The sequence below is a fragment of the Danio aesculapii genome, chromosome 6 (genome assembly GCF_903798145.1).
Source record: "Danio aesculapii chromosome 6, fDanAes4.1, whole genome shotgun sequence".
Lineage (NCBI taxonomy): Eukaryota > Metazoa > Chordata > Actinopteri > Cypriniformes > Danionidae > Danio > Danio aesculapii.
The window spans coordinates 33,514,748-33,538,715 of NC_079440.1; the positions used below are offsets into that span (position 1 = coordinate 33,514,748).

Genomic DNA, 23,968 nt, shown 5'->3' on the forward strand with positions numbered 1-23,968 from the left:
TTAAAGGGGTGGTCCACTAGGTATATCATATTTATGTATCATAATGTAGCTGTGTGAACATAAACAGCATCTCTGAATGTAATATGCTCAAAGTTCAATGCAAAGGTAGACGCTTTTACAGAGTTAGCTTAGCAAAGCCTACAGTGAACAAACTTTGGGGACTACAAAAAAAATACATACGGGCTTGTGAGATCAGAAGGGTTTACGCTTACATGCATTTACCATGCACACATACACCCTGCGCAGTGAAGGGACAGGGCCAGAGGCACTGTAATCTTATAGCAGAGAAAGATAAAATGCCGTCAAAACGCTGCTATTTCCACAGAGCTTGTTCTGTTTCTTTAATTGGGCTTCCAAAGGACACGACACAAAGAGAGAAGTGCTTACAATTTAATTTTAATTATGTTCCTGAGAATTCTAAAAAATATATAGCTAGCATTTGACAAAGGAGAGCTTCCAGAATATCTCCCAGTTCAGTGCTAGATTCGCCTAAAACTCCTCAAAGGAGAAGTAGCTCCAACCATAATAGCAGAAGTATTTTTATTTGTTAAAGTTGATCTATGACGTGCACAGTGTCCAGCGTTAATGGTATGTTGTGGCAAGGATGTGAACAACAGGAAATGCTGTTTGGCACCGCTAACAATTTAGCTAATAAATCATATTTATCTGTCAAATCGGTGTAAAGACACACAATCTTCAACAGCGCTGCAGTGTCTCTCTATACAGCCGCTTTCCCTGCATTCTACATCTCAGATAATGAACTCATAAAAGACATGTGAGCGTTTCATATTACTTACACATACTTATTCCGGATATATGTGAAAGATGTGTAACGCGTTGAGTTAGGCAAAAAAATACAGGATAGCTCGCCTAACTAATTGAAAAATCAATCAAAGCTCACAAGGGTCACATTCCACATCTCGTGCTTTATTTTTCTGTTAACAGCGTCACTGTAGATTACAGAAAAATAACTTAATCGGAGCATCAGAGAAAAATAAAATAAGCATTGGTCCCGCACACATGCAGTTTTCGTGTTACATGCATCTACAGACTGTTCTCATGCTCACACACACAAACACACACACACACACACACACACATAAAATGGCAATTCTCTTAAAAGAGCCACACCCTATTTTCACTCATTACAGACACTTGTCAGATTTTATTTTAGAGAGCAGGCATGAGGTTCATCCTTTTCATTTTCTGTCTGAATAAGGCTCAAACAGATACTGCTTACAGCTACTCTGATTGACAGTATTTACACAGCTGAGGCAAAGCGTATGCATGTGGAGGCATGACGCTTTACTGGTGATGTGGAGCTCATACGCGAATCACAGCACATTATGTAAGCTGACCAATCAGAGTCTCTTGAGGGCGGGCCTTTCAGAGGAACTGGGAAACATTTTTATGTTAGCTGAGTAGCTGTACTGTATATAATCAAAGTAAGATATATGAAAATATAACGTGATTTTCTACAAGTGAAGCATGAGCACACATTGCTTTGCAACTTATAAACAAAACCAAGCCTTAAACAAACACTCTGGACCACCCCTTTAACATACTGACTGAATCTAAAAAGTAAACCCTTTGGTAATCTTTTACTAAAGCCTGTAATTTTGCAACTACAATAGTGGGTAAAAGTGACATTTGGACTGGTTTGTCCTTGATTCAGATATACTCAGCTGACCGTTATGTTAATGTAGACATTCTAAGCATTTAGAATGCTTAGAATTTGTGCTTGGAGAATGTAAATGTTTTGTATGAACTCTGCATTTCAATGCTTTCATTTGTTCAATGCAAAGAAACGTGTTGAGAAATGTGCATGAAATTGATTGCTAATCAAATACAAGAGAGAAACAATGAAAGATTAAAAACGTATTACATTGTGGTTAGTGTTTACTTGTACAGTTTCATATTTTATATGCATGTTTCCATAGGCAATCAAACACATATTATGTGATAAGCTGAAGGATGTTTTTGTTCCAACTGGAAAACATTTTCCTTTGACTTAGTCTTTGATTTATCACAGGTCACTACAGCAGAGTGAACCGCCAACTATTCAAGCTTTTTTTTTACTCAGCAGAAACACCCATACACCCTTGCATTTACACACACACACTTATACACTTAGGCCAATTTAGTTCATCCAATCCACCTACACCGCATGTCTTTGGACGAAGCACCCCGAGGAAACCCACGTGAACACGGGGAAAACATGCAAATTTAAACTGGCCCAGCTGGGACTCGAACCAGCGATCTTCATGCTGTGAGGCAACAGTGCTAGCCACTGAGTCACCATGTAATTGGCAAACATTTCTATTAAAAAAGTTAAATGATCAATTTTAGTACTTAGTCTGTCAACTTACTTTACTAACAACTTATTCCACACGACACGACAACCTCAAAACATTATTCAATTCTGAGTGTGCCTCACACAGGTGAGCGGGCTTTACAAACCACCTGTAGAAAATACACTCTTTCATCTCTCTGACACTTCAACTGACACTCGGTTTTGCACATTTACACCAGACACTTTCTTACAATCACTCTATATCTCTAAAAATTTAAGTTTTTAATTCAAATTTAAGAAGTGTGTTTCACACAGGTGAGTGGGCTTGGCAAACCACCTGTAAAAACACACTTCACCGGTAGAAAACACACTCTTTCATCTCTAGGACACTTTAACTTTAACTGACACTCAGTTCTGCTCATTTTCATCCAACACTTACTTACAATCACCCCATATTTCCAAAAATGAAAGCTTTAGACTAAAATTTAAGAAGTGTGCTTCACACAGGTGAGTGGGCTTGACAAACCACCTGTAAAAAACACTCCTCCCTCCTATCTCTAGCATTTAATGCTGAGCTAAAGTAGTTCCTTTGTATTAATAGTACTTCTTGTGTGTATTGCCTCTTCTTGTTGAATCGCTAAATGTCTCTTTCAAAAAAGCATCTGATAAATGACTAAATGTAAATGTAACACAACATAATATACTACTAATACTCTAGTGACATGTATTTGCAAAATTACTTGTGGTCATCAGAATCTCTAAAGGAGACTATAAAAGATTGTAAAGTTTACTTGATGCGTGTGTAAATCAATTTGAGACTGGTGGGGAAAATGTGTTCATATAAAAAGGTTTACATTTCACATCATATCATCATGTTCAAATAAGACATTTATAGATCTATCTAGTCACTCAAAATATATGTAAAACAGAAGCACAGTTAAAATGCAATTGTCATAATGCATGTTTGTATTGTGCGTATGGCAGAGCTTCTGATTCTATAGAAACCCTGCAAAAATGTCAGCGGAGTTCTGTGTCTTCAAACACAATACTTACAAACATCACAACACATTCTTCACACCAACAACAGAGACCAATTACCTTCCACTCCTGAAGCAAGGAATTGGATAAGTATCGGATCTCATAGCTTATGGTGTTGTTGTCAGGTTGTGTGCCGGTCCACCTGAATATAACTTCACCTTCTGTTGTCACATTGTAATGCAGATTGACAGGTGGTCCTGGTCTTTCTGTGAAAGGATGGAAATGTACTAATTATTAAATTGTAATTATTAGCTAAAAGGTAATTAGACAAAGACATTATTTTTTTATAAATGTATATTATTTTATTTGTACACTATAACAAGGCAGTTCTACTGTATATGTAGATATTTCCAAGATAAAACACTTCTATGATGAACTGGACATTTTACCATTCAACACTTAATAAAAACCTCCTCTTTATTTATAATTATATTATATTTTTATGTAGAACTGCTAAATTACATAATTTGATGACTGATTTAAGATCACAACGCAACCTCAAAATACTAGTAAATTATCATTTTATATTTTAATACTTTGACTATGTCCTACAGGCAACTAAAATTAACCTGTTTGTCAAAAAGTATAACACTGCCAAATCTGTGGTGTTATTTCAACTGTGACAAGTTAAAATCAACTCAGAATGAGTAAACATATTGTCCCAATATTTTCAGAGTTAAAATAACACTCTTAAGAGAGTAACTTGTACAGCACTATAAATTAGTTATATTTACACTTTATTGAGTAAAAATAACTCTGCTCTACACTGCTGGGAGTTGATTGTTCCTTGAATCTAGTGTAAAAAGTAAAAATTCAAATCTTTAACAGAGAAAGTTTAAGTGCCATTTAAGTAACATTTTTCCTCAACCTTCTATGTTTATGTTTAGTTATTTCACTTCAAAGGCAATGAAGAGAACCTATTCTTTGTCATAAAAGGGAATTTACAGAACACAAGAGTCTGAAAAAAATTCTCATTTTAGAAGAAAATTACACGTGATACTTTGAGGTTTTCGCTTCTGAACTCTAAAAACCTCCTCTTTATTTATAATTATATTATATTTTTATGTAGAACTGCTAAATTACATAATTTGATGACTTTATTTAAGATCACAATGCATTCCCAAAATACTAATATATTATCATTTTATATTTTTATGCCTTCCCTATGTTCTTGAGGCAACTAGGATTAACCGTTTTGTGTTAAAAAGTATAACACTGCCAAATTTGTGGTGTTATTTCAACTCTAACAGGGGTCAAATCTACTCAGCATGAGTAAACATATTGTCCTAATATTTTCAGAGTTCAAATAACACTCTTAAGAGAGTTACTAGTGCAACACTATAAATTAGTTATATTTACACCGTACTGAGTTAACAAATAACTCTGCTCTACACTGCTGGGAGTTGATTGTTTCTTGACTCTAGTGTAAAAGGGGAAAATTCAAAACTTTAACAGAGAAGATTTTACAGTGCCATCTGAAAAGTTCTTCTAAAATGATCATTTTTCTCAACCTTCTATGCTTATGTCTTCTTATTTCACTTTAAAGGAATAGTTCACCCAAAAATGAACATTTACTCAGTTTCAACCCTTTGTGGGTTTCTTTTATTCTGGTAAACACTAAAGATATTTTGAAAAATGCTCAAAACCTGTATCATCTTTTGTGTTTAACAAACTAAATAAACCCATACAGGTTTGAAACAATTAAAGACTGTCTTGTTATTTTGTTCTGTCAGACATTAGTCTATCTAGAACAAGATGGCCTTACCAGCACCTTACTTTATTAGATTATTTTATTTATTATTATATAAAAGCACAAAAATATGCTTTATTTCACTAATAGCAATACGTGTATTATGAATCAACTACAAGGCAGTCTTTTAAACGCACATTTTCATTTCAAACCACTACCTAAGTGACAGTGTATTATAAAATAAATTGCTCCTGCTTTTGCAGTTAATATAAATGGGCTTACATTGATTGAAGATTTTATTCATTTAATGAATTACTCTCATCTTTTCCAGCTTGTCAATGTACCTCAAAGAAAAGAAAAAGGACAACATGTTCACTTAAAATGAAACCTAATAGATTAGTTCAGCCACGTTTCAAACCACGGTAGCCATACTAGTCGAGCTAAATTTCTTCAAATAGATTTTTTCCTCACAATAAATTATTGTAAGATCTCAGAAGACTAACAATATTGTTTAAGAGTGATATGGACTTGATTCATGATATTTTTACTGTATAGTGCTATAATTCACTATGTGGAAATTACTTTGTTAAGATTTAGTTTCGTAGAATGTAAATCAACAAAAGTCATACAGGTTTGGAACAACAGCTTCTTTGTTTAGCTGTATATTCCTTTAAAATTATATTTAAAAAAAGGCTAAAGTGCTTTTGGGTTGGACATCTTGTAAGTCATTAAACCGTGTCATTTCAATCCACTGCCTGGAAAATCACTTGAGAGAGAGATGTGTATTCTTCAGCTCTCAGTGCCAAAGAACAAACACACCCCAATAAAACACCTGTTTGCTCTGGCATCGGTCTCCGAGAACTCAAGCTTTTAGCATGTTGTTCATAGAAACAATTAGGCTACAATTATCTATTTACGGGTGACTGTGAAGATTAATTTTACAGTTTTGTAAATGACTTCTTTAACTTCAGAAGAGTCAGTAATTTATGTAAATGTATCACCATGAGATTTTAGTAAATAAAAAAAAATTACAGCCATCATAAACAAATAAATGTGCCATTCTTACTTAAGTTATCAACATAAAGTATTTTAAATCAATAATATTTATTAAATAATCTTTATAAAAATTACTTTATTGAAAAGTGTTTACTGTAAGACCTATGTATTAAAAAAAAACAGAATCAGCAGTTTGTTCTGCCAGAAGTAAATTCAGCAGTTCTAGTTCTAGCAACTTTACAGGTCCCAAAATAAACATGTGCGGGAATCAAGGAAATGGTTTCATGTTGATAACAGAATGGAACTTCCTTTTCCTGTTAGTTTTCACCTGAATATGATAATGATAGATATATATAACAGTCAGACAAAAAGACAGATCATAGATAGATATGACAGTCAGACAGATAAATAAATACGACAGTCAGACAAAAAGACAGATCATAGATAGATATGACAGAAAGATATGACAGACAGACCGACTGACCGACAGATAGATACATAGATAGATAGTTACATGTGGATGGATGGATGGATGGATGGATGGATGGATGGATGGACGGACGGACGGACGGACGGACGGACGGACGGACGGACGGACGGACGGACGGACGGACGGACGGACGGACGGACGGACGGACGGACGGACGGACAGACAGACAGACAGACAGACAGACAGACAGACAGACAGACAGACAGACAGACAGACAGACAGACAGACAGACAGACAGATAGACAGATAGATAGATAGATAGATAGATAGATAGATAGATAGATAGATAGATAGATAGATAGATAGATAGATAGATAGATAGATAGATAGATAGATAGATAGATAAAAACAGTTTATGGATGGATGGATGGATGGATGGATGGATGGATGGATGGATGGATGGATGGATGGATGGATGGATGGATGGATGGATGGATGGATAGATAGATAGATAGATAGATAGATAGATAGATAGATAGATAGATAGATAGATAGATAGATAGATAGATAGATAGATAGATAGATAGATAGATAGATAGATAGATAGATAGATAGATAGATACTGTAGATAGATAGATAGATAGATAGATAGATAGATAGATAGATAGATAGATAGATAGATAGATAGATAGATAGATAGATAGATAGATAGATAGATAGATAGATAGATAGATAGATAGATAGATAGATAGATAGATAGATAGATAGATAGATAAAAACAGTTGATGGATGGATGGATGGATGGATGGATGGATGGATGGATGGATGGATGGATGGATGGATGGATGGATGGATGGATGGATGGATGGATGGATGGATGGATGGATAGATAGATAGATAGATAGATAGATAGATAGATAGATAGATAGATAGATAGATAGATAGATAGATAGATAGATAGATAGATAGATAGATAGATAGATAGATAGATAGATAGATAGATACTGTAGATAGATAGATAGATAGATAGATAGATAGATAGATAGATAGATAGATAGATAGATAGATAGATAGATAGATAGATAGATAGATAGATAGATAGATAGATAGATAGATAGATAGATAGATAGATAGATAGATAGATAGATAGATAGATAGATAGATAAAAACAGTTGATGGATGGATGGATGGATGGATGGATGGATGGATGGATGGATGGATGGATGGATGGATGGATGGATGGATGGATGGATGGATGGATGGATGGATGGATGGATGGATGGATGGATAGATAGATAGATAGATAGATAGATAGATAGATAGATAGATAGATAGATAGATAGATAGATAGATAGATAGATAGATAGATAGATAGATAGATAGATAGATAGATAGATAGATAGATAGATAGATAGATAGATAGTAGTTCTTACGTAGTTGATATATGCTGACTTGCATCTTGGGTGATAGTGCAGTACTCCCATTCTCAGATATACTTATTACTAATGAGACTGTTGCATCCCTCCCATGAAGGGAAATGGAGCAGATGGTAGTATCTTCTCCAACACACTGAGTGGTGGAATTTGTTTCATCTGAAAGTACATTCAGCCGTACACTAAAATGAGAAAAAAATCAATAGTTAATAAGACTTAATTAACAGTGATAACATTATACTTGGAGTTCTATTGAACAGAAATAGTTGACAGTTCATCACATGTCTACTATTTGTCTCACACTGAATAAAATAAAAGATGTCAGATTCTTTATTACAGTAAAGCAGCATGATTTTTTTGAAAAACTGAATTTCACATTTATGTTGTTTTTAAAATGGAGATCATAATTCTCCAAAGCTTCTGAAAATTACATTTGCTTTTAATCAATTGTTTTTTTAAACCAACTTTTAGCGTACAAAAAAAGAGCAACAATTTAATAAACATAATAAACCATTTTAATAAATAATCAGATGAACAGATAGAATAAAAAAGTGCTTGTGTTAATGGGTCATATATAGAATATTAAGTTCAAAAAGAATATTAATTTATAGAATATTAATTTTACATTAATTTAACTTATTTTCTTTTATTAGAGATTCACACAAAATGTTATTTACTGCAGTATGTTTAATAAATATTCACGTGAATGTTTTTTCTTAATAATAATAAATGAATCAGTCCCTCATTAACTTAAAAATATTTAGCTTTTTCATTACTGGATGAATCAGCATTTTTGAACCAATCTTATTTTCATTTGACTATTAACATTTGATATCACTGTATATATATATTACACACATACATACATACATACATACATACATACATACACACACATATATATATATATATATATATATATATATATATATATATATATATATATATATATATATATATATATATATATATATATATATATATATATATATATATATATATATACATATATATATATATACATACATATATACATAACCGTTTGGAATTTGATCATGCAGATATTTGATTTAGTCATTTTTGTTTGTTTGTTTTTTACGATTAATGGTCCAGCCATGAAGGAAAAAGTTTAACTACATATTAAATAAGTAATGAAAAACTCAAAAGTGGATAGTGTTAACAGGATAGGGTCTAATAATGTTAATAGCATAGAGCAGAAGATTATATAGAAGCAACACTGCACTGGCTGCCATTTAACCAATCATTAGTCTGTGGAGAGCTGACTGAAAACAGAAGACTCACACTAATTGATGAGGGCTAACGCTGAACAGAGTGGAAGCTGCTGCCGCTGCTGATGCTGATGCTCTGCGGGTCTTTGCATTACAAATCAAATTTTCCCTTTCACCTTCAAGCCAGCACAGGATGTCCAAACAGCTTCCTGAAAAGAGATTGCATTCTCTTGTTAGTTACTTTCATGAATCATCCCAGCCCATCGCAATTAGAAATCTCAATAATGCCTGTTAAAATTCAGGACACAGCCTCATTACATGATGTGAAAATAACACGAGGATACAAGCACGATGCTTTGAATCGGAATGAAGCATCAAATATTCATACTCTAATTGAGATTCTGGCCAGATCGGGGTTTTTTTAAGTTTTAAGCTAACACTCTTGCAGAAATCCAAGAACAAAATATCTGAGGAATGTTTTATGAATGCTTTATAGTGTTACAGAAAAATAAGTATCTACCTCTAAGTATTTGTATCGATTCTTTTTCTGTTTTTGAAGAGCCACTTCACACGTTGGATTGCAAACTAACTTATTTTGCATTTAAATGCTATATATTTAGCTGAGGACTTTAATCACTGCCCCGAGGCCCACAACCACAGAGAAGAGAAAGTAATGAGAATTGATTAGCATCTGTAATGGCACCCATCTACTTGTCTAGAGAGGTCAGTCCTTTCTCTCAGCCGCTCTTGATTTCTCTGATGATCATTTAAAATGCAAATGATTAACTCAAAAATGCTATTCATTTATTTTGTGCACTACTGTTCATAAACGTGGTGCACATATTAGATTAAAAATGCAGTCAAAACAGTGACATTGTGAAACATTATATTACGATTTTGTGAAACTTTTCAGATAACATTTTTTATGTTTTGCAATATCATAATACAATACTATACTTATTTATAACATCAATGTTTTGAATGATGTTTTTAATCAGATAAGTTTTTATACCTGTGATAGCAAAGCTAAATTGTCAGCATTAATAGTCCAATCTTCAGTGTCACATTAAAAAAATCATTCAGTGCTGAAATTGATGCACAGGAAACATTTGTTATTTTAAATGATGCTAAAAAGAGTGGTTCTGCTTTATATAATCATGAAAACCAAGAAACTTTTACTGAAATATAAGATAAATATAACATTTTCATTACAATGTAAAAGTCTTAGTCACTTTTGGGCGCTTTATATCATTTATAATAATACTGTATGTAGAACAAAAAGCTGGTAACCATCAAAATCCGCTCATTATGAAATGTTTTTGTTTCTAGCCTACGCAAGAAAACATTTCAATGAATTTCAATGTATTGAGCAATTCTCTGACGTCAAGTGACGCAAAATCTGAAACGAGCAAACGTATATTGTAGGAGCTAACAGAAAGCCGATAAAGACATTACCGTGTGGAACAAAAATCAATCCCATATAAAGCCCTACTTCAATAAAAGGGCACTTAATTAGAAGGCAAATAATGTTACTACAACAAATTTACAATCATGTACAAAACAAACAGAACCATTATGCGATCGTTCAACGTTAATTAATAAATGAGCGATGACTGTAATATCAGACTTAACCAAAAAGGGTGTGTGATTTACCAAAAGATTGTTGTTTTGTAGCATTTAGCAGTTGACACTGTTGTTCGGGTGGGTGTTCTGACAGACCACCGTTAACCGTCTGAACAGGATGATCACAACACAAGAGAGCTTTCCACTTCAGGTCTTCATAAACACCAACGACACCATCAGAAAGATTCAAAGCTGCAAGGCCTGAAAAAACAGGATCAAAATAAAGAGGAAAAACTGCCTGTTATAATAAAAAAAACATTGATTGATGGATTCAGTGCTCAGAACATACATCAAAAAGCTTTTCAAGGTCAACACAACTTGTGTAGGCTAGCAACATAGTCAAGCTACTGTATAGTACATTTCTGAATAAATATATATATTTTAGTTTAGTTATTAAGTACCACATGAAATTGCATAAGGCTGCACAAGGTGGTGCAGTGGGTAGCACGATCGCCTCACAGCAATAATGTCACTGGTTCGAGCCTCGACTGGGTCAGTAGGCATTTCTGTGTGGAGTTTGCATGTTCTCCCCGTGTTTGCGTGGGATTTCCTCCGGGTGCTCCGGTTTCCCCCACAAGTCCAAAGACATGCGCTAAAGGTGAATTGGGTGAGCTAGATTGTCTGTAGTGTATGTGTGTGAATGAGTGTGTATGGATGTTTCCCATTGATGGGTTGCAGTTGGAAGGGCAACTGCTGTGTAAAATATATGCTGGATAAGTTGGCGGTTCATTCCGTTGTGGTGACCCTAGATTAGTAAAGGGACTAAGCCGAAAAGAAAATGAATGAATGAAATTGCAAAAATTATGACAAAAATAATAAAGTCATTAATAAAGTTTTCCAGAACAATGCTCACATCTGTCCATTGGTGGATAAGACAGAAAGCACCGCCTCCAAAATAAAGGCATTAGTTGAGGTGCTTTTATTTTGGGGAGCTGTTCGGGGTAATCAAATAAAAAATAATGCCAGTTTTTACAATTTATTTTAAAATCAGCCTAGAAATTGCTTACTCACAGTGTTTGAATAATATTCAGGGAATAATAAAGAGCTGTGAGCTCTGAATGGGCATTCAGATTTGAAGAGAAAAAATTGAATAAATGTGTTGTTGTTGTTGTTGCAGAATTGTATTTTTTTTTTTGCATTAAAAAAATTCTCGTAGCTTCATAAAATTATAATTGAACCACTGATGCACATGGATTGACCAGAGAGCTCTTGGATTTGATCAAAAATATCTTAATTCCAGTTCAGTATGAAAGAAGGTCTTACAGGTTTGGATGAATGCACCAATATTACATTTTGGGTAAACTTTGATAAGATGCTAATTATTTTTTGTTAAATGGCAGATATTATTATTATTATTCTTAAATATTAAAATTAAAATATATAAATTAAAAACATTTTAAAAATGAATTCAAGGACTGTTGTCAAATTATCCAAAATGATGTTTTAGTTTACCACAAAATAAAAATCTTGTCATCACTGACTCACTCTCAACTCAATCCAAAGAAATTAAGACTTTTGTTCATCTTTAGAACATAAATTAAGGGTTTTTTTTCTGTCCCACAGTATATTCCCTCAACAATGTTCTTAAAAATCCAGTGCTTGAAGAGGTCGCTTTTCATGATGAACAGATTTATTTAGGACTTTATTGACAAAAATATTGATCAGTAGACAATAAGCAAAAGCTCAACCATACTTGCCTAATGCACAAGAACAAACCTCATTGGCTCTTTCAGATCCTCTAACATCCCATGAGACACTTAAAAATTTACTTTATTGGTTTTTGTGCATCAAGCATGCATGTCTGAATTTCCATGACCAAATAGGAACGTTGTAAATAAGGATGAACAGAATTTTCGGCTCCTGGAAATTATGAGCCAAAAAACGAAAGGGAAAACATGTTCGAAAATATGAGCTGAAAAAAGGCTATGCTGCACCACACTGCCCAGCCAAAGACACTGCATGGTATGAAGTGGCTTTCAAACTGGACGCATAAAGATCTGCGCTATGAAATCCATTCATTTCAATGGCTTTGAATGGACAAAGACGGTTTGTTGCTGCTCCAAACAAAGCATGTGAGTACTGGAGCTAGTTTGTACACTCCACGGTCAAAAGTCCAAATGAATTCAATATTCCATTCTGTGGATAGTCCGCTCTTATACACATATACTTATACAATAAAAGTGATCAAATGTGGTTATTTTATTGTGTTGTTTTTAAAAATCTGTATAATTTAAGTTATTGAAAAAAAAAGTTTAAGAGTCTGGCGACAAAACTGCTTACTGTTTATTGATCAATATTCATATGTGAATTTTTAGGTGAAAAAACTACAAACAGGTCAAAAAGAAATCCGTTACATTCTATAATATTTAAAAAAATATCTTAATTTATGATCCATATATGGTTTTGTGGGTTTGAAATGATAACGGTATGTCATAACTAGGCATGGGAAGATAACCGTTTTCAAGGTATACCGCGGTTTGGAAAAGTCAAGGTTTTAAAATTGTATGTAATACTATTCCTATGGTATGTGTAAGATTTTTTTTTTACATTTTTTTTTTTTTTGTTTTTTAGGATAACAGTATCTTCAGCAGAAAAAATATCCAAAGATGCCGTTTTAAATATTAAAGTAATCTGTGTCTTTGAAACTAATGGACATAGCAGAAGTCAATGATTCATTTGAATTATTTAGCCTGACATATTTACTGCTCCAAAATAAAAGAATAAAAAGTATATAGTGCGATCTGTTGGACGTAGCACAGTGCTCATTCAGTAACGGCATAGGTAAACAGATGTGTTTTGATTTGAATGTGCCTAATGTTGGAGCACATCTGATCATTTCTGAAAGCTGATTTCAGCAACGGGTGGCATAGTAGCTGAAGGCGGATTCACCCTGCTTCACCCTTCTTGGTATTTCTAGTTTATATGATCTTAATGATCTGAGTAATCTGTTAAGTTTGTATTTAGTGAGTATTCAATGTACTGAGGTCAGAAACTACAATATTATCTGAAGCAACAACACACATCACCCTGGGTTGCCAGATTCTGTACCGTTACCCCGCAGGCCTGTGGCTCTTTCTCATCTGTACATCTGTCTATATGTGAAGCCCCAGAGCGACCGTTAAAAGTTTATAGTCTGATTCATGATGTGGGTGTAATCACCTCCCTCCTCCACCCATTACTTTCAATCTCCTCTCTCTCACTATCTCTCCGTCTTTGCCTATCTCTCTGTCCATTCATCAGCCTCCTGCCCTCTGTGCGCTCAACCATAACCCACACTAATGCGTCTCTGAGGTGGGCAGAGGGACCGCTGACAGCTGGTAGGTGTCCAGCGTGCTTTGTGGATCTTTGACTCGACAGCAAGTGGGAAATGAAAAACAATGAAAAGACACTAGATGGCCGGTCAATATGCCAACACATGCTAAATCTAGATAAAAACAGGATGCGTTATCTTTGCAAAGTAGATACAGTAAATGTAAATTACTCACCTTGTGAAACGGCAATGAAATTCACAAGAAGCGCAAGCATGATGAAGACAGACCTAGGAGGACAAGAGAGGACATCTGAAAAAAAAAACTTCAGGATGGATATGACTCACTATATTGTTCCATGCTGGAATGGTCCGATCTTTAAGCTTAAACAGTGTGACAGTGTTCAGTTTAGTCATTATATGACCCAGTCCCATTTCAGTGGAGCATGAACTAAAGACCATTATGTTTTGGAATCTGATTTCAATAGTTTTTGTTTATATTTCCCATTGCATCAGTGTCACTACCGCATTACATCTGTGTGTTTTTCCATATATATGTATTTCTCAGGCAGAAGAAAGACTAATTTGTCTGTTATAGATATTTACATTAGATATCGCCTACGCTATTGGTGTCTATTGCGTCAATAGAGCCGCATTTTAGTACAATAGAGCATTTTAGTACAGGGTAACGCTCCTTTGAAATGAATGTGGGACCAAGGTGCTGTGGAGGACTGGCCATCCAGAGCCAGAGATATATACAAATATATACAAATATCTATGATCAGGAGTTTTTCCAATGGTCAGTATGCAAATATTTTTTTAAATTATGAAAATTATAATTTTACGTCACTTTTCTATATCGATGGATAAGTGATTGCCAGAGTTAATTAGTTGACGAATAATTTTCGTCATAATTTTTGTGACGAACAAGTTTCTACCGACAAAAACTAAATAAAAATTTTGTGATGATGATGACGACAACTATAATAAAAATATACAGACATTTTCGTTGACTAATAAAAACGAGACGAGAATGTGACATTTGAAAAGTAACTGGTCCACAGTAGACGCTGAATGCAATTACTTCACCTTTCATAAGGACGTCTGTCTGATTAAACTATGTATAATGAGATGACAGCAGCTGAGAGAAAAGGAACATCCCTGTATGAGGAGGAAATAGCTGATAAAAATAATAAAACTAAAGCGACATCAGCAGAATTATCCCGAAATTTAGTTGACTAAAACTAGACTAAAACTAAAATGATTCAGAAAACTAAAATATGACCCGTACACAGCGCTTAAGTCCAGCATCTTCACATTGGCTTTAGTCTTGATTAGTGCGGTTGAATGACATATGTCCTGGGAGCACTGTACAAATGTGGCGGCGCTATTGACCCATGCTCAGGGTCCATATGCAATATCTAGTGTATATATCTATGTTTGTCTGTGAGCATGTGTGGAAGTTCACAGATTAGATAGTAAAACAGCAAGGCTTTAAGATGACAGTTGTGTTCGTTTAGTTTATAAATGAATTCTGCTGTTGTTAATAAATCATTTAAATGAGTGTTTAAATGAATGTCTCGTTAATAATACTTGACCCTCACTTTTTTACTCTATAAAGATCTAAGAACATTTCTTCCAAATTTCAAATAAACCATAATTTACAATGACAACTGGTCAAAATAACGAATGTTTTCATTTGTTGTGGTTTCAGGGTTATTCCACCAAATATTGATTTCTTAACTGAACTAAAAAATTGATATTGTGCTTCCTGAAATGAATATAAGTATGCCTGACATAAACATGACACCTTTTAATAAACTTTAAATGACAGCCATTTTATATTTTGAAGGAATGTCATCAGTAGCTTACAAAATAAAACCAAAATTAAGTACGAAAAGATAGGAGAATGTGTCATCAAAACACCACCCGAAAACAGAAAGGAAAAATGTGAAATGTGTGAAATGGTTGGTCTTACACACTCCAAAACAAAACAACTCAACCAAATTACTCCCACAAATGCAAATTCTCCCTCATTAACCATTATGAAATGAGTAATCAATAAAAACAAGTGGCATATGGAGCAATTCTAAAATCCATGTCCTCATAAGATCTAATTAGACATACTCACATCATTTCACTTGCTCGTCAGCATCATTTCTCTTCTTGATGTGGAGTCTGAAATGAGAGACAGAATAAGGTAAGAACGTTAACAAGTACAACCTCTTTTGGGGAAAACTTTTATTATACAACTCAACTTGAACTAAGTTACTGAAGAGAAGGAACACAGGCATAGATTGAGTCTCCAAAGGGACACAAAAGTCATTTCTGAGTCACTCAATGGAAAATAAAGCAGGCAAAAGTTTCTGGCACGCATTAAACGTATCAGACAGTAATATGACACCGCTTTCAGAGTGAATTACTTTACTCTGAATATATTTGCTTTCTGTTGGCTTACTCTCTCTGACGAAACAATTCACCTTTCTTGTTCAAGTCAATGACGAGCATGACTGCTTCCCTGAAATTCCATTTTCTCATTTACTGGATGTATTCAAATTCAAAACGCTGAATTAACAAAGTGTAACGTTGTTTTGATAGTGTACCGGCACAAACCTGTCAATGGCAGCAACACCCAAGCATTTCCTGTGTTTATTCTCAAACACGTTGTGAAATCTAAAACCTGTTTTGCTACCATGCTGCAATGAACTTCTGACCAACGGCATGGCACAGTGAACAAAGTATATGCATAACGATATTTTAAATGCTTCATTACCTGCCTTGCATTTAGCATATAAACCACTACAGGCCCCATAATGCAATGCTTTCCACACCATCTGTTAGAGCTACCTGGAGTTGCTGTTTAACCAAATAGGACAACAATAAGGTCAATCTGACAACAAAAAAAAAACAGATCTGACGTGAATATGGAGAGACGAGGCAAGTGGCCATTCACTCCAGTAAAGTCTTTTTCCAGGAAGGCCCTTGTGATAACAGATCATATATTCATGCAAAGACCCCTATCAGATATCAAAACAGCTTTGATCATGGTCAAATTGGTGTCAACAACATAAAACCAAATGCCCACTAAAATGAATATTAACTCAGGACAAATACCAGATCTCAAAACTGAACACTCAATTTAACTATTGCAATGAGAAGAGAAACGATGAGGGTAATGAAGCTACTTAATGGAAAACTGAGTCCAGATGTTCTGGATTAGCATCTTATGTTTAACCTACATGCGATTATCAAAATAAATGGGCGTTATTGGGCAAACATAAAAGTAAAACGAATGGACATATTGTTAACACCTAAATGTGAATGCTTTCAAGTGACAAATTGATGACAATTAAAGCCAATAAAGAGGTTCTCTCTAATCATTTCCATAATTGATTACTTTTTTATTGCCAAGTGTGAAGAGATTGTTAAGCTAAAATGAACTTCATTGTCTATGAAAGCATGTAGACTGCTGTTTAATGTTGATCTGTCATGAAAGTGATTCATTCAAACTACAGGGTGGGCCATTTATATGGGTACTCCTTAATAAAATGGGAATGGTTGGTGATATTAACGTCCTGTTTGTGGCACATTAGTATATGTGGCTTGTAGGGCTTGTAAATAACTCATGAAAGAATAAAGTTACATTAAAACCAAGCACACAATTGTTTTTTCTTGTGAAATTCCCAATAAGTTTTTAAGGTGTATCCATATAAACGGCCCACCCTGTATAGTCTTACATAGCCAGATCTATAGTCTGTAGTCTTAAATATACTTTATAACTCAACCATCGCAACAATTAGCTTGATTACAGCATCTGTTGACATGATTGTGAATGCTTGGAAAATGCAGATATCCATTATCAGATGCATCTCAACTTCTGAGTCTCACTAGGCCATCAATTCTAGACACCCAGATCAATAATCCAATAATGATAATGATCCAGAAATCTTTAAAGTCCTTGAGCGTAGAAGGTGGATACTATCAAAATTACTATGACAATTTCTCCTGTGTTATAATACTGATTTAAGATGTAACTTTGTGCTTTATTTTCTCACTGTTTCACTGTACCCAGGACTTAGAGGGGCACTTGTAAGTAAGAAATAAAACAAATAAATGTTACAATAACTTTTTTTAACCTGATTTTAAAACAATCGTGGCAGTGAAACTGTTAAACATGCCAAGAATTAAACTAAAATCAACAAATAATTTAAGGGAACAAATTAATAATGATTTTTTTTCCATGAATTTCCAGACACTGGTAGTTGTGATGCCTATTGACGCTTACGTTTTGTTACATTAATATTCGGAAGTCAAAAAGTAGAGTAGAGCATAGCTGAAATCAAAAATTCCCCATGGGTTCCTACAAGATTTTTATATGGGTTTATAATCTGGGTTTGGTAATATGGTCTGGTAAACATAACTTGATAAACTTCTTTTTCTACTACATGCACAGACGCGCACACCAAGCAATCCTATAGAGCAGTGGTTCTCAAACTTTTAAACCAGCGACCCCCAATATAAGATCGTCAAGAACTCGCGACCCCCCCCCCCCCCCCCCACTACCAAAGCATATACAAACAATAAAAATAACCTTTTTTAAGCTGTTCACAATATTTTAACTATATTTACTATACATTACAGGGCTCGAAATTAACATTTTTGCTTGGTAGTACTGGTGCTCCTAACTTGTAGGCGCACCAGCCAAAATTTAGTGGCTCCCACCAATTATCGCACTGTTACAAGTTTTTTAAACAGATTTATTGCATTTGAAATCAACACTAATCAAAACTAGCAAGCAAAATATATATATATATATATATATATATATATATATTCGTGCGTGAGGAAAATATGTCTCAATGAAATCCCGTTATCACAAGAAAAGACATTTTTATAACATTTTATAATTGAGTGACCAAAAGATATCACGGACGGACCGCTCACCGGCCCTGCACGCACTGCTTGACATGAATTCATGAATGAATTTGTTAACGATAACTGTGCTGTGTTCTCACGCCTGGTGTCTGATATTGCACAGATGCTTTTGACATATACCTTATTAAATGCATGGGTCATTTTAATAGCAATACCGGTCTTTTCATGAGCTGCAATATTAGTTTAACCTTAGTCAGTGCAAGCCCTTTTGCGATGGTGTACGTGGTGTTAAATTTTACATATAGTTGCACGGCTGTCATTATCTGGCGATTAAATAAAGGATTTAATAGAACCTCTCGTGCTTAAAATGTGTAGATGTGGCAAACAGTTACCTGAAAATTCCGTCCCACAGACTTTACAGTGAATGCTTTAGTTATTTTCATAGCGGACTTGAAGCCAATGGAAGTCTTTTATCCACTCTTGGAAAACCCCCAGTTTGAGAACCACTGCTATAGAGTTACATATTAGAAATGTACATTTTAATATAAAATATATGTAGAAAAGCTTCAAAATTCATTTTTATACAGGTGTATCAAAGTAGTATCATAAAGTTATGGAAGTGTCAAAGTTATGTTTAACACATGGGACTTAAAATCTAATGTGCATACTGGGGCAGCACAGTGGTGCAGTGGGTAGCACAATCGCCTCACAGCAAGGAGGTAGCTGGTTCAAACCCCGGCTGGGTCAGTTGGTGTTTCTGTGTGGAGTTTGCATGTTCTCCAGTGCTGGCTCCGGGTGCTCCAGTTTCACCCACAAGTCCAAAAATATGTGGTATAGGTGAATTGGGTAAGCTAAATCTTCTGTAGTGTGTGTGGGAATGAAAGTGTATGGATGTTTTCTAGTGATGGGTAAAACATGTGCTGGAAAAGTTGGCGGTTCATTACGCTGTGGTGACCACAGAGTAATAAAGGGACTAAGCCAAAAGAAAATGAATGAATGTGCATACTGTAGGAAAATCTCCAGAAACCCCACTGTGAATTATTCCTCTGGGTTTCACACAAACCAATATGAAACAGTATCAATATACTGTACAGTTTATTAGTATTTGTGTGTGATGCACACCTCTATCTGTGAATGTGATACTTCAGCACTGTGTGAAATATGGTAAGAAATTCATTCATTCATTTTCCTTTGGCTTAGTCATCAGGGGTCGCCACAGTGGAATGAACCGCCAACTTATCCAGCATTTGTTTTACGTAGCTGATGCCCTTCCAGTTGCAACCCAGTTCTGGGAAACATCCATAGACACTCATTCACACACATACACTACCACCAATTTAGCTAATTCAATTCAGCTACAGCGCATGTCTTGGGGGGAAACTGGAGCACCAGGAGGAAACCCACGTCAACACGGGAAGAACATACAAACTCCACTCAGAAATGCCAACTAATCCAGCCGGGACTCGAACCAGCGACCCTCTTGCTGTGAGGCGACAGTGCTAACCACTGAGTCACCGTGTCGCCCCGTAAGTAAGAAATAACTTATAGAAAACATTTAGCTGGCTGTTCTCCACTTCACGTCAGGCTGCTGATAAGCCTGTCAGCCTTTATTCTGAGAAAACAACCGGCTGGATGTACATTGTCCTGCTTAACATGGCTACTTGCCAAAAATGTAAAGAGCTAGACACAAAACATTGGTCTGTGCTGTAATACTTCACTCTCTAATTAAATGTGAAGTTTGCAAAAAGAAAAATGGCTGGGTGCAGCCTACACTAACCTAACCCTAACACTAAATATGACTGTATTCCCTAATGTTCAGGATTATTTCAAGTATCTGGATGAGCCTGTGCTAGTTTTAACATTTGATTTTTGAGAATAACATATGGAATTTCATAATTGACCAATCAGAGCGAAGTATTCCAGAGAGCAGTGTAATAATAGTTGTCAACTGCTATTAATAGATGCACTTCTTTTTGGTTTTCTGACTTGTTAACTGGCACTTACTAACACTTACTAACAAGGACCGTCTAGCGTGCCTGTTAAGTCCACAAGACCGCTGGGTGTCCCATATTCAATTTTAGCTTTAATAAGGGTGCTTGCTAGTGCCCCCATTGTAGCCGCTATGCATCCTGGATGCTCACAGCTGAGCCTGCACTAAAGCGACTTAGCAGCAGACTTCTGCACAACAATCAAAGCGACATTACATCACAAAAGAATAGCTTGACTTGGATGATGACCATGAGGGTTTAGGGTGCAATTTGAGACAAGGCTTTCCAAATTAGTTCAAGAGTTTATGAATAGAAGTAAAACAAGGAAACACATACTGGTATGTCTTTTGATAATGACAGCATGGCGGATGCAATTTGTCCAAATTTCATTCATAATTTATCCCACAGACATATAGTATTTGAAGTACAAAAGTTCAAAGCAGTGCATGCTGTATTCATTTCTTTGCAGATGCATGTGTAATGCAACAAGGATTCCACTGCTAAACATGATAATTTAAAAAAAGTTTAAAGAATTTTTGATGGGTTCAAAATTTCCATACCGACTAATACATTCTCAAATTAGGATGTATTTTTAAAGATAGGTTGATGATGACAATCCATGTTTGCAGTAGTTTTGATATAAACCATTTACCAACATCAAACATCAACTTAGCCTTTTTCTCTTTTAACTTTTAACTCAAATACTAAATTCATTTCATAACCATTAGGCTCAAACTATCAGTTCATTTTTCCCTTTAGTTCAGATGAATCAGAGGGACAAGCGCCATATTCGTATGTTGTTGACTCGTGAACTGCTCAGAACGATTTGTAAACGATTCACTATTCCAACTCAAAGGAGCGATTCATTCGGGAAATGAACATCGCAACTGACATCACTGGGCACGGAAACACTGACACAGTTATTTACACCGAAATGAGAAAATTTCAAGTAAATAAACTAGGATAAATCAACTGCTAAAAACACAACATCTACAAATATCAGACTGGAGGAAACGCTATACACGAGTGTTTGCATACGCGCACACCAAACAGCCAAATACTCCAAAAGGCGTTTAAACAAATAGGAAATTAATAAAAATAAAGTATAACCAACAGCATTCGGCGATTAAAAGGCGATTAAAACAGTTTAGCCGTTACTTCGGTCTTGACTCTTGAGATCACCCGCTTGAACTCGCATTGTGAAATATTTGCAGAATGTCTCACCTGAGCCGTTCGCGCTTCTGACAACTCTTACGTGTCCTGTTCCGCTCAAAAATGAGGAAAAAGCCGCAGATACAGAGTTAGACTTTCCCGCTGTTATGAGGAATGTCTGTCTTGTTGTGCAGACTAGAAGAGGCGCGTGACTTGGTGAGTGTTTTCAGAGCTCGGCATCCTGAACTCGAGCTCCGCCACCGTTGCTCGCTCGGAGATTCCAGACGGAGGAAAGAGAGAGAGAGAGAGAGAGAGAGAGAGAGAGAGAGAGAGAGAGAGAGAGAGAGAGAGAGAGAGAGAGAGAGAGAGAGAGTGAGAGAGAGAGAGAGAGAGAGAGAGAGAGAGAGAGAGAGAGAGAGAGAGAGAGGCGCTGGTGGCATATTGCGTCACACCCTAATCGACTTCATTGTTCAATTTTTGGCAAGGGAAGCAACGTCTGCATTCTTGTTTTAATTTAAGGATGACGCCTTCCTCAAACGAATGAATTCAATTGAAGTATAATCGGATACGCCTACTGTCTGTATGCTATTAATTATTTGAAATGTTAATTTCTTTATTTTCTTCATTTTTCTTTATTACAAAAAATGGATGAAATATCCTTTCTCACACTTAAGTAGCCTACATTAATAATGTGGTATAGAATGATAATAAATTATCAATCATGTTTCCACAGAGGCTTACGAATAATAATTGAGCCTAATCAAACGAGTATCTTACTGTGTGATTAAATCACTTGCAATGTTCCGCGCCATTACGTCATCCGCATGATTTCAACATGCTGTCATCATCTAAAGAGAGCGCGGAGGCTCCCACGTGACGTGCTTCTCTATGCTGTTATGTGATCGATGTAATGACCACACACTGAGGTCACATGAAATGAACACATTTAATAATGTGCTTTTAAATGATGGCATCAAATAATACAATTTATATATTAAATAACAATCCACCTGTCATATACCTCAAAAATAGTAAAAAACTAAACTTTTTATATTGTCATAATATGGTTTTCTGCAAGTTATTGCACTAAATGATAATATTTAAAAGCTCAATTAGGTTTTTATCAGGTATTTTAAAATCATTATCATATTTATAGAAAAAAACACAAGTAATTTTACTCAAAATCCCTGCCAAATCCATAGAGCCGATAATAAACATAACCATAATTTACTTTTCCAAAGCTGTATTTGATTTAACAAAAATTAAACCTTAATATTATAGCAATATTACAGCATTCATCTCTGCCTCTAATATCTATAGACCTTGCATAACATTAAGCCTATTACATAAAATATTCACAAAAATTTTGCGTCACATTTGTGAATGTAGAATCTGTGCCAACCACAAAGCAGCACAGAGGTTAACAGTGATGCTCTGAGGCTGCAATGTTTGTCAACCTTTATCAGTCTTTTCCAGGCCCATATTCACATATTGCTGCTGCAGCCAGTGCTCACAATAACCATTTAAATGCATGGCATGCACTTTGTGGCTCGTCTCACGCTGAGAACACCATGTATCTCCACAGCAGATCACAGCAGGTTGGACACAGTCAGCAGGAGGTGACCATGATTGTCAAAACCTTATCAAAATCTATTACCATGGGAACATATTAGAAAACTAGAATTTGAAATATAGGGTATATACTTAGTAAGTTACAGTCTTTACGAATTGAGCACATTTTTTAACAGTAGTTTACCCAAAGTGCTTTACCAATCAATAATACAATGATTTAAACATATAAATGTGCATGAGGGGGGGGGGAACTGCATCAGATGTTAGTCTAATTCCACCAAATCGATATTAATTCTGATTTAAAAATATCTTTTGAAGAGGCTGACTTTACATATACAGGAGGACTATTCATTAATTTGGTTCAATCACCTTTAATCTGCATCAGCAGTAATGAATTATGTG

At 35.2% G+C, this 23,968-nt stretch overlaps 1 protein-coding gene across 1 annotated transcript in view; it reads right to left on the reverse strand.

The window, feature by feature from the left end:
* The window catches only part of lepr (leptin receptor), a 48,778-nt gene extending 26,371 nt beyond the window's left edge, over positions 1-22,407 (reverse strand). The window contains exons 1-7 of the mRNA XM_056460031.1: positions 22,067-22,407; positions 16,111-16,157; positions 14,218-14,270; positions 10,763-10,933; positions 9,183-9,318; positions 7,881-8,062; positions 3,392-3,537 (exon numbers count right to left, since the gene is read on the reverse strand). Of these exons, the coding sequence (XP_056316006.1) occupies positions 3,392-3,537; positions 7,881-8,062; positions 9,183-9,318; positions 10,763-10,933; positions 14,218-14,270; positions 16,111-16,115 (693 nt within the window). The 5' untranslated portion in view covers positions 16,116-16,157; positions 22,067-22,407. The remainder of the gene's footprint in view (positions 1-3,391; positions 3,538-7,880; positions 8,063-9,182; positions 9,319-10,762; positions 10,934-14,217; positions 14,271-16,110; positions 16,158-22,066) is intronic.
* Positions 22,408-23,968: the final 1,561 nt, after the last annotated feature.